General features: G+C 46.0%; 1 protein-coding gene across 1 annotated transcript in view; it reads right to left on the bottom strand.

Moving 5' to 3' along the window:
- LOC140384384 (uncharacterized) overlaps positions 1-11599 on the bottom strand; it is a 198117-nt gene extending 186518 nt beyond the window's left edge. Inside the window, exons 1-3 of the mRNA XM_072466033.1 lie at positions 11567-11599; positions 4283-4362; positions 3435-3533 (exon numbers count right to left, since the gene is read on the bottom strand). Of these exons, the coding sequence (XP_072322134.1) occupies positions 3435-3533; positions 4283-4362; positions 11567-11582 (195 nt within the window). The 5' untranslated portion in view covers positions 11583-11599. The remainder of the gene's footprint in view (positions 1-3434; positions 3534-4282; positions 4363-11566) is intronic.
- Positions 11600-12689: the final 1090 nt, after the last annotated feature.

The raw sequence follows: 12689 nt of genomic DNA, 5'->3' as shown, positions 1-12689 counted from the left end.
CGGACTCATTGGCCGAAAGAGTCCACCTCCTATACGCGAACCCGTTGTACGCCTACGTGGCACACCCCGACGGGCGCCAGGACACAGTCTCCCTCCGGGACCTGGCACCCGCTGGATCCCCACCCACAGCCCCCGACCTGACACCGCCCCCCCCCCCCCCCCCCGGCTGCCTCCTTCACCCCTGCGCCACTCACCCACCCTCCAGCGAACCTCACCGCTGCCCCCACCCCAGTAGGAACCGTCCTCCCATTGGATCCACTAAGGGGTGACGAAGGGGTGGACAACACGCTCCCGGAGCCACAGGTGACTAAGTTGGCGCCCACATCACCACCAGGGCTGAGGCGATCACAGAGGAGGGTCAAGGCCCCTGGCAGACTTAACTTGTAATGTTTTCCACCACCCCGCCGGACTCTTTTTTTTTTTTAAAAACAGGGGGTGAATGTGGTAGTCACCACTAGTAGTATTACATGTATTACGGTAAGGCCCGTATAGTAGAGGTACATGGGTAAATCCCTGCCTGCTGGCTCCGCCCAGTAGGCGGCGAATAAATGTGTGCGCTCGCCGGTGCTGCAGCCATTCTGGTTCCAGCTACAGGAGGCACAACATCTTTGCTCAATAAAACCTTGATTATTCCACTACTCTCGGCTTTGTGGTAATTGATAGTGCACCAGTTTGTAATTAAATGGAATGGCTTAATTCACAGGATGGTTACAGCAGAGGAGGAGGCCATTCAGCTCAGCTTTCTACAAGAGTAACTCAACTAGTTCCGCTCCCCCGTCTTTCCCCATAGCCTTGCAAATATTATTCCTTCAGATAATTATCAATTCTTTTTTGAAAGCCAGGATTGAATTTGCCTCCACCACACTCTCAGGCAGTGCATTCCAGATTCTAACCACTCACTGCGTAATAAAGATTTTCCTCAGCCCCCTTCGGTTGTTTTGCCATTCACTTTAAAATTTGCGTCTTCTGGATCTCGATCCTTCCGTCAATGAGAACAGTTTCTCCCTCTCCACTCTGTCCAGACCATCATGATTTTGAACACCTTTTATCAAATCTTCTCTCAATCTTCCCTTCTTTAAGGAGAACAGCCCCAGCTTTTCCAATCTATCCATGTAATTGAAGTCCCCCATCCCTGATGCCATACTCGTAATTATTTTCTACATACTCTCGAATGCCTTCAAATTTTTCTAAAATTGTGGTGTCCAGAATGGGACACAATACTCCAGTTGAAGCGACACCCGTGTTTTTTATTACCATATCCTCCTTGCTTTTGTACTCTATTTATAAAGTCCAACATCAGGGCGGCATGGTGGCACAGTGGTTAGCACTCCTGCCTCATGCCGCCGAGGACCCGTGTTCAATCCAGACCGCGGGTCACTGTTGGTGTGGAGTTTGCACATTCTCCCCGTGCCTGCGTGGGTCTCACCCCGACAACCCAAAGATGTGCAGCTAGGTTGATTGACCACGCTAAATTGCCCCTTAATTGGAAAAATTAATTTAAAAATAAATAAATAAATAAAGTCCAACATTCAGTATGCCTTAATAACCTCTTTTGCAACTTGCCCTGGCAGCTTCAATGATTTATTCAGCTGTACCCTCAGTTACCTCTGCTCCAGCATCTCCCTTAGAATTGAAAATTATTTTATTTTGCCTCTCCCCATTTTTCCAACCAAAATTTGTCATTTCATTCTTCTCTACATTGATTCTCCGGTCCTCCAGCACTGTGTTTCTCAGCACCAGGCCGTTCGCTGGTGGCAGGATTCTCTATTCCCACTCTTGTCAATAAGATTTCCCATTGAAGCCACCCCACGCCGCTGAGAAACCTGTGGGCGGGGGTGCGCTGCCGGCAGGAACAGAGAATCCCAACAGCCGGAGAATTTCAACCTAAATTTCTACTTGTCTGCCTATTCCAATAGTCTGTCTACATTCTCTTGCAGATTCCCACTATTCTTCTCAAAGTTCACAATACTTGCAAGGTTTGTGTCACCCACAAATTTTTTAATTGTGCCCTCATTTATCGGTGTCAAATATTTTTGAATGTGTCAGTCTCCATCCAGGTATAAACTGAGCAACTAATTTGTGCGTTCCAAAATTAGGAAAAATTCTTCACTTGAAGACTGATAGAAGTTTAAAACTCTCTTCTGCAAATGGAAATTGATTTTGGATCAAATATTAACTAATAAAATCGGAGATTAATTTTTTTTATTAGTCAAAAGTTTTTTTTTTTTTTAATTTAGAGTACCCAATTAATTTTTTTCCAATTAATGGGCAATTTAACGTGTCCATTCCACCTACCCTGCACATCTTTGGGTTGTGGGGGCGAACCCACGCGGACAGTGACCCAGAGCCGGGATCGAACCTGGGACCTCGGCGCCGTGAGACAGCAGTGAAACCACTGAACCACAGTGCTGCCCTTAGTCAAAAGTTTTAATGGGTTATGGGGTAAAGGCAGGCAAATTAATAGAAAATCAGTCACGAGTGGCAGAACAGGCTTGAGGGACTAAATGGCCTATTCCTGTTCCTATATTTCTATTATGAATTCCTGAGCAACACATCTTCTGCCTTGCCCTGATATGCAAAATTTAGTCACACTGCAATGTAAATCCCTTATAGTTTTCAGAAACAGAAAGCCATCACTGGAATTAAACCTGTGTGAGTACTGTGGCCAACAATTAAGTACCAAATAAATCATCTAACAGAAACCACAAAAGCTTCATTTTTGTTATAATAGGCGCGTATTCTCTTGCTGAGGTATGGTTCTGCTGATGGTGAATTCCAGTATGTACAATTAGGTCGATATGGGGTTTCAATGTTCCTTTATTATGCAGAAGAACTTTCCATTTTTCTTTTGTGTCAACAAAGTACAGGGTTTCATCCATCTCTCCAGCCACAATGGCCAATCTTTACATATGACCCCAGGATGATTGTAAGCAGGCTATTCAACAAAGGCAGAGAATCACTGGATCTAATTCAACTTATACAGATAGACTTTTTAAAAATAAATTTAAAGTACCCAATTCTTTTTTTCCAATTAAAGGGCAATTTACCGTGGCCAATCCACCTACCCTGCACATCTTTGGGTTGTGGGGGTGAGACCACGCAGACACGGGGAGGATGTTCAAACTCCATAAGGAGAGTGACAGGGGCCGGGATCGAACCCGGGTCCTCGACGCCATGAAGCAGCAGTGCGAACCACTGTGCCACCGTGTCACCCACAGATAGACATTTAGCAGAGGCGTCACTGGATAACACTCACAGTAGCCGAGGAGCTAAATTGCCAAAAATCAGCCATCCACTTACGTCAGCAAGAGTGAAGAGAATGGGAGAAAACATATGCAACAACAGTCACAGATCTGTATAAGGCACTGAAATTAAAAGGTAAATCTCAGAGATACACTTTGTGAAGAAACTAAATTGTACACTTTTTGGGGTACCTCGGTGATGCTGCTCTGCAGTAGTGCCAGTGATGATAGGACAGTGTCACACAGAGTCTCAAACAGCGTGTAATCCTTTGCCTCAACCATCCTTCCATCCTTCCAATAAAACAGAAAAAAGGTTTTAACACCATCACTGCCTCATTCAAACTTAGGACTCCCATTTAGGTAGTGTCTCATGTTCAGAATCCATTTCCATGAAGCAATCTCACCGTCAGAATTCACTTTGAACAGAAAGCCTCTTTTAAGGACATCAACTTCCTTTTCGTTGGAATATTGGCTTCCAATCTGCATCCATTTGTCTCGATCTCAGGCATCACAGAATATACACCTTCTATAGTTATATGCAACCCACAGATAACTCTTACCTTTCTCCTGCTGAAGACATTCCTGTCCTTTAGTGGCCCAATTTGGGGGTTTACTGGAATCAGGTCAATCACTATACCAACTTATGGGGAAGGGCAGAAAGAGGAAAAACCAGGGAAAAAGTCTGGTAGGTAATTGGAGTAGGAAGAAAATGGACAGTACAGGGATGCTAATAGCTTTTGTGCAGGATATGAGGCTAATAAAAACATTAAAAATGTTGTGAAAAGTAAGCAACACTGCAAGGTTGTGATCTTTGAAAACTGGTACTGTACCAGAAAAATCCCAACTCTTAAGGAGCAGGCGTTAAAACATGGATTATAATCAAAGGGTCAAGAACATGAGAACTTCAATTTATGCATAGGTATTATCAGGAAAATTAAATGGCAGCTATAACCTACTATTGGCTTTAACCTCTGGCCTGCTCTGATGAAAAAATGGTGAAAACGGACATGCAGTCAGACACAGACTGGGTTACATTGTACCTCTTCTGCAGGCTTTTCTGTCTCTTTGTTTTCCTCCTCTTTCTGATTCCTGGACAGCAAGTCTTCAGAATCAATATTATCTGCAGCATCAGGAGGAAAATAATTACCACAAACACTCAGAATACAGTCACACCATTCCTAAAGCATTCAAAGTAATAAAAGCAAAATATTGTGGATACTGGAAATCTGAAATAAAAACAGAAAATGTTGGATAAATTCAGCGGGTCTGGCAGCATCGGTGGAGCTGAAGAGAGGTAGAAGTGTGATGGAAATCCCGAAACAAGGTCTCGCTCTCTTCCCCCCACCCCCCTGCCCCCACTGTGGCTGGCAAGGCCCTCAACCATCTGACTCATCTCCCCCATTTCTGCCTTCACCCCTTCCTCTCGCTCACAGAACCATCCTCACTTTTCACCCCACCAGCCTTTACATTCACCCCTCGCTCACAGAACCATCCTCAGTTTTCACCCCACCAGCCTTTACATTCAAAGAATCACACTCTTGTCATTTCCGCCAACTCCAGCATGATGCGACCACTAAACTCATCTTCCCCTCACCTCCCTTGCTAGCATTCCAGAGACTATTCCCTCCATGGCACTCTGGTCCACTCATGCAGCACCCCCAGCTCCTCATCCCCTTCCCACAGTATATTTTGTTGCAATTGCAGAAGGTGTAACACCTGCCCTTTTACCTCCTCTGTCCTCACTGTCCAAGACCCCAAACATTCCTTTCAAATGAAGCGGCAAATTCCCTTACACTTCTTTCAATTTAGTCTACTGTTTTTGCTGCTCACAATGTGGTCTACATCGGGGATACTAAACATAGACTGTGTGACTGCTTTGGAGAACACCTTCACTCAGCACGCAAGCATGACCCCAGCCTTCCCACTGCTTGCTATTTCAATTCATCTTGCTCTTACGTCGATATAGAGTCACAGAATTTACAGTGCAAAAGGAGGCCATTTGGCCCATCGAGTATGCACAGCCCTTAGAAAGAGCACGCTATTTAAGCCCACACCTCCACCCTATCCCCACTAAGGGGCAATTTAGCATGGCCAATCCACCTAACCTTCACATCTTTGGATTGTGGGAGGAAACTGGAGCACCCGGAGAAAACCCATGCAGACACGGGATGAAGTGCAAACTCCACACAGTCACCCGAGGCCGGAATTCAACCATGGTCCCTGGAGTGCTAACCACTGTGCCACCGTGCCTGTCTGTCCTTGGACAGTGAAGCCCACTGCAAACTGGAGGAACAGCACCCCATCTTCCAATTAGGGACTTTACAGTCTTCTGGAGTTCACGTCGAGTTTAATGGCTTCAGACCATGAATTCTCTCTTCCATTTTAATCATTTAAAAATAATTCCAACCCCCCCCCCCCCCCCCCCCCCCCCCCGGGGCCAGGCTGCAACTTGTTCTTGTGCTTTGCTTTCAGAGAGCACATACTCTTGTTCTGCGATTAACAATTCTGCTATCTGACCTTCATGCCACTATTAATACCTGTCTTTAACAGCACCATCACCACTTCCTTTGTCCTGCCAATGGCATCTTTGTCAAATCACCCCCGAGCTCCCACCTATTCCTGACCTTCAATTTTGATCCCTTTCTTCATCAGTATAAAATCCACTACATTTCTACCTCTCTTCAGTTCTGTAGACTCAAAACATTAATTTGGTTCCTCTCTTTACAGATGCTGCCAGATCTGCTGAGTTTTATCCAAAACCATCCACGTTGTTTTATTTCATCCTAAGATGACAAATGAGATGCAACTTGTAAATACTGAACAGAACTGCTAATTCCCGAGTACTATTCAATTGAGGCAACCATTACAATTAAGCCTGATGCTGTACACAATAGCTACAGATTTGTACTTTTCAGGAAGAAGTAACTGGCTAGCTATCCATAGACAGGAGGGAAGCAGATGGGGAATGGAAGCTACTTTTTTAAAAAACACAAGAATTCCTTGGATAACCAACTCAAAAGTCAGACATCTAACCTAATACCAAATAAACATTAATATCCAGGATGGGGATCACCAGCGCCGCCCAGTCAGCGAAACACACAGGCAGAATGATGCTCAGACCTCCAATAGGTCGAGTTCGGCATCCACTTCATTCACCAAGGCAGAGGGGACTGGACGCGCTCAGAAATAGCGTCGCTGAGCCACCAGGTTCATCTGACGTTTTGCCATGGCACTTAGAGAACTTCCCGAGCACTTTGCACAGTCCGCTTGACTCCACCTGTAGACTGCGTTGCCAGTCCAATTGCAAGCACCGCAACCAATTGCACCCCAGCAGGGTGGGGCCATCCCCATGAACCACAATAAGGGGGAGTTAAGCTGATTGACAGTCATAAATAACAGGGGACAACACCATCCCTGTAATCTGTAATTGTCTCTCCTGTGTACGTAGCCAAACAAGCCGCATGCAAGTAAAGGCCAAGGCTTGGACACCCCGTTGTATGCTGTCGAAAGTGCTCTGGGACACCAATGCCCCAGTATCCACATTTGCAACATGTGCCCATTCACCTGAATGGGGACTCGAGTGAGGGCTATGTGGGGCGTTGTCAGCCAATGTAACTGCATTGCAGTTCTTCCTCCGGATGATCTAAGCGAAAGTATGGACGCCATGGTAGCACAGTGGTTAGCACTGTTGCTTCACAGCGCCAGGCTCCCAGGTTTGTTTCCTGGCTTGGGTCACTGTCTGTGTGGAGTCTGCACGTTCTTCCTGTGTCTGCGTGGGTTACTTCCGGGTGCTCCGCTTTCCTCCCACAAGTCCCGAAAGGCGTGCTGTTCGGTAATTTGGACATTCTGAATTCTCCCTATGTGTACCCGAACAGTCGCCGGAATGTGGCGACTAGAGGCTTTTACAGTAACTTAATTGCAGTGTTAATGTGAGCCTATTTGTGACAATAAAGATTAAAGATGTCTACCCCTGCTGGGACGCCTAGATGCTGGGACCCTTATTGCCTATGGTCGCGCGGTGCTGGAGGCCGCAAGTCTCGCACAGAGGTGACTTGCACTTGGCGGACTCAGGGAGGGTTCCTGCTGTGGCGGACAGGCCTGAAACCATGGGTCGGGGCCCTGCCGTTTGTCAGACGTGGTGGGAGGGGCGCCACAGGAGAGACCGCGTACTAGGGCATTTACATTCATGCCCTGTATCTCCTGCACCACACAGTCCGCGCTCTCCCACGACAAGGAAAGTAGCACCTGTTGGAGGTTCAGGGAACGCTTGTCCAAAACCCCCGCTGTGTCTCTGCGTCTGCCAATTCCACAGATGCCACACATCTCGGGTTGCGAAGTTCCATATCTGCAAAATTCAGGAAGATTCCGCAGCTGGGTCATGAACTTGGTGACTGACTCACCTGGGGCGTGTTCCGGCGCGTTAAATTGATACCACTGGACTATGACGGATGGTGGTGGGCTAAAGTGCTGACCAAAGAGCAGGTCAAAGGTGTGGATGTTCAGCGTAAACTCCGGATAATCGCACAAGTATGGGCCCTGGTAATGGTCAGCAAGATCACTGTATGGCGCTTGTCCTCCTCAACATTTCTCGCATGGAAATGGTCAGCAAGTTCACCATGTGGCACTTGTCCTCGACATTGTTCGCATGGAAAGACAAATTCATGCGCTCCGCATATCAGGCCTAATCCTTGACCCTGGCGTCCAGTCGGCTGAACAACGGCATGGTAAAGAAACGCAGGCTCTGACTTGCAACATGAATGCTAGGAGACGGTTGAGCCACAAGGCCTCAAATTGGATAGTTTTTAATCAATAAATTTAGAGTACCCAATTCATTTTTTCCAATTAAGGGGTAATTTAGCGTGACCAACCCACCTACCCTGCACATCTGTGTGTTGTGAGGGCGAAACCCGCGCAAATACGAGGGAGAATATGCAAAATCCACACAGACAGTGACCCAGAGCCGGGATCGAACCTGAGACCTCGGCGCCGTGAGACTGCAGTGCTAACCACTGTGCCACTGTGCTGCCCTATCTCAATGTGGACAGTTAACCAAGTTTACTCCTCACTGCCAGTTTTGTTCTTACAAGAAGGGGAGTCCACATCGAATTGAGCGAAAGAAGGAAGGTTTATATCTGGAGCTGCTGATACACGGCTCTCCGCTATACCCAACTGAGTGAGTTCTGCCCGGTCCCTCATCAATTAGCTTTATACCGAAGTGCTTAGATCACCCTGCCCCCTTAGCGGGGAAGTGTGTGTTCTGCCAAGGACTCTGGGAATACAAAATCTCCGAATCCATAAGTCTCGCATGCATATGATCACTGGAGGGATTGGGAAAGCAAGTGGTTAAATATGTGCTCATAAATGGTGGTGAATAGTTTTGATTGACTTAAATTTGCTAGAATGTTTACGTTTATGAGGAATTTCACGTCAGGACATTCATTGATTTATACGAGGGCAGGGTCATTATACTATGTAAAGCACAATGGAACAGACTTTCTTCTATTTGCACCAGGGTGCAGCACAAAGAAAATGTGAACATGAGGACTGCACACCCACAACAAGTATGTGTATTGTCCTATCGAGTATAGGACCTGGCAAGTCATTCTATAGTTGTATATAACCTTGGTAAGGCCGTACTTGGGAGTATTGCGCACAATTCTGGTCTCCACTCTACCAGAAGGATGTGGAGGCATTGGAGAGGGTGCAGAGGAGGTTTACCAAGATGTTGCCTGGTCTGGAGGGTGTTAGTTATGCGGAGCGGCTGAATGGAATCGGACTGTTTTCATTAGAACGACGGAGGTTGAGGGGTGACCTGATAGAGGTCTACAAAAGTGCAGAAGAGATTTACGAGGATGCTACCAAGACTTGATGGTCTGAGTTATAAGGAGAGGCTGGATAGGCTGAGACTTTTTTTCCCTGGAGAATAGGAGGCTTTGGGGTGATCTTATATAGGTCTATAAAATAATGAGGAGCATAGATAAGGTAGATAGTTAACATCTTTTCCCAAAGGTAGAGGTGTCTAGAACTAGAGGGCATAGGTTTAAGGTGAGAGGGGGGAGATGCAAAAGAGACCAGAGGAGAAATTGTTTCACACAGTGGGTGGTGAATATCTGGAACGGGTTGCCAGCGACAGTGGTAGAGGCAGGGACAATTTTTTCCTTTAAAACGTTAGACAGTTACATGGACAGGGTGGGTATAGAGGGATATGGGCCAAATGCGGGCAAGTGGGACTAGCTTAGTGATAAAAACTGGGTGGCATGGACAAGCCCGGCCGAAGGGCCTGTTTCCATGCTGTAAACATCTATGACTCTAGGATTTTGAGGGGCATAGATAGAGTGGATGGGCAGGCACTGTTTCCCAGGGTGGGGGGAGGTCAGTCACTAGGTTTAAGGTCCTTGGGGCAAAGTTTTGAGATGTGTGATGCGGGTTTTTTTACGCAGAGGGTGATGAGTGCCTGGAACGCTCTCTGCCCGGGGTGGTTGTGGAAGCAGATACATTAACGGCATTAAAATGGCATCTTGACACTTGACAAATACATGGGTAGGATGGGCATGGAGGGATATGGCACAAGGAAGTGCTGAGGGTTTTGGCCAAGGTTGGTATCATGACCGGTACAGGCTTGGAGGGCCAAAGGGCCTGTTCCCGTATTGTTCTTAGTTCTATCCCGCTTGCCCAGATTTCTTCCAAATAATGCGCCTGGCCTCATTTATTATAATCTATTATAATCTATGCCCAAACACAAGTAGGGGAAAATTCACCCAATGCTGCTGCATTATTTTTCGATTATGTCAATTTAAACCTAATAGGTTTAACTGGTATTAGGCAAGCACTGAAGAGGTCCATTCAAAGATTAAAGCTCAACATCTAGCTTGGTTTACAATTCAATATCTTTTAGATATTGTGACTCTGGTATTTTCTGCTCATGGAGAGTTTCCCCTGTCAGGTGGATGTACCTTTAAGAAATGGGTGTTTTTAAAATAGCTGCAGTGATGTCAGTGTGTGGGTGGAGCTGGGCTGTCTGTCTGCTTTTTACTTTCGTTTTGAGCTGGCAGCTGCAGTGTGTTTTTGGTTTCGTTTTCAGAGTTGGAGAGCTGCATTCAAACCAGAAGCTGTATATCGCTCTGCAATCTAAAGACTGTCTCCAGATCACTTGATGATTTCAAAGTAATACCTGTTTCTGTAGAGAATTTAAACCTGCTGTCTTTATTTGAAAAGGGCTTAGCTTGTGGATGTTGTTTGGGAAGTTATTCCGGGTTATCTAGAAAGTACTGTATCTTTTTTTTTGTGGGGGAGGGGGGGGGGGTTGTCAGGGTTCGTCATTGATAAACTGTTTACTGTGTGTTTATAAAATGTTAACTGGATTCATAGAATAAACATTGTTTTTGTTTAAGATACTTTTAGTTCTCTGTTGCATCACACTTGTAAAGTGGGCCCCTGTGCTCCCCATAACCAAAATCTATTAAAAGCTGTGGGTCAGGTGAACTTCATGATATGCTTTGATGTTCTCCAAACCCTGGCCCATAATACCCCTGGCCTACATCTCCTTTTGGCACCCAGATCTCAACTGCCTGGAGCTTCTCACATTTATCAATCTGACTTATTTCCCAAAACTGAATGAAGAGGCACAAACCAACTAAAAGATTACAACTTTCAAAATGCACCATACATTGTGGAGTGAATTCCTGCAAGTTCAGATGAAGGAACCTTCCTTCTGAATCCAATGAAAACTGCCATATTTGAGGAAGGGCATTTTATATATCAGGATTTTTCTGATATATAAGCTGAGTGTGGATTTGTTTTTTCGTATAAAACACACCCAATAAATTAAGCTTGAACAATTTGAACTCTCTGAGGTACCTTTGACAGACAAATGATAAGGAGTTGTTTATTTATAGAACTACAGTATGTAACCAACACAAAATGGTCACTTAGGGAAAAGGTAAGACAGCGGACACCCATGAAACCGACACCCCGTTCAGAGGAGAGAAAATTAGTGGCTGGAGCGGAGTGAAGCAATAATACATTTTCAAATACTAGTCCTATTGAAACAGTCACGGCAGAAAGCAGTTATATTCTGGCGGAGTCAGTATGTGACCCTTGGAGAACAAGCAGGAAATACCCATCCCTCCCCCAACTAAACTTTCCTGTTCCTCCTCACCTTTCCTTTAGCACTTCCCTTTTAATAACATTTCAGGAATATAGTTGGAGAATTGGCCCTTTCCTCGGCTCGCCTCAGTTGCACCATAACGGTGAACTCTGGCGATAGTCAGCAGCCTACTCTAATCTTCTTAAACCTCTTCCCTCTGCAGCAGTGCTATCCTTACCTGCGGAGCTCTCCATGTCAGCCTGACGGCTGTGCGCGGTCCCTGGTTGCCCAGCGACCGTGATTCGAGGTGCGTGGTCTTCCCAGCCCGCAGGTGGCGCACTAGCACTGTACGCGCGTGTGGGCTCCCTGGTTGCCTAGCGACCGATGATTGGAGGCATGTGGTCCTCCAGGGCGGCAGGTGGCGCACTAGTGATGGCGGAGCCATTGAGCCGACCTGCTGTCGATCAACGGATGTGGAGACTCCTACAGGCTTCCTTAAGGGTAAACAACTTTCTTAAAAAACGCGACCCAGGCAGGATAAGCTTATTCAGACAACAGCATATCAATTGAGTGTTTTTAAAGCTTTCACACAATTATGATCATTCCTCAAGTTGTTAGTTTTGTTTTAAAATCCTAAAATGGTGATGCATCTTCTATAGCATTTGATATTGGTCTTGAGCATCCCTATGCTTCCCCAAAGTGAAGGTGATTGGTTTGTGATTTTAAGAGAATGTCATCTTACATCCATGGGGAATGCACCAAAAGTACTAACCTATACTATTTTCCATTTGCAGTTACTGATAGATCCACTCTGTATTTCTAGAATTTTCCCTCTTTTGAGTTTATCTACATATGTATTGTTTTCTTTCACCATTACTCTTCTTTCTAGTTTTGTTTATTCAATGCATTTATTTTTGCTTTCTCTTCATGCGAGTCCAGTTGTTCACCGCAGCCTTTTTTTTAATTAAAAAAAATTCAAATTAAGGGGCAATTTTGCGTGGTCAATCCATCTACCCTGCACACCTCTGTGTTGTGGGGGTGAGACCCACACAGACATGGGGGGAATGTGCAAACTTTATGGACAGTGACCCGGGGCTGGGATCAAACCCAGGTCCTCGGTGCCGTGTGGGTGCAGTGCTAACCAGTGCACCACAATGTCGCCCTTTCACCGCAGCCCTACTACTGGCAAGGTTACCATCTGTCCCTTTCCCGCCCCCGGTGACGATCTGTCTCTTTCCCCCAGAGAGCAGAAAGAGGATTGTTGTGGAAGGTAAATAGTAGAGATAAAGAGAGAGAAGAAAGGAAGGTAAGGGCTGGATTGGAAGTGGGGAGGAGAATCAGGAAAGTGAAAGCTTACTGAT

Source organism: Scyliorhinus torazame, chromosome 10, assembly GCF_047496885.1.
Source record: "Scyliorhinus torazame isolate Kashiwa2021f chromosome 10, sScyTor2.1, whole genome shotgun sequence".
Classification (NCBI taxonomy): domain Eukaryota; kingdom Metazoa; phylum Chordata; class Chondrichthyes; order Carcharhiniformes; family Scyliorhinidae; genus Scyliorhinus; species Scyliorhinus torazame.
The sequence above is the reverse complement of the archived record's forward strand: the minus strand, read 5'-3'. Positions and strand labels throughout refer to the sequence as shown.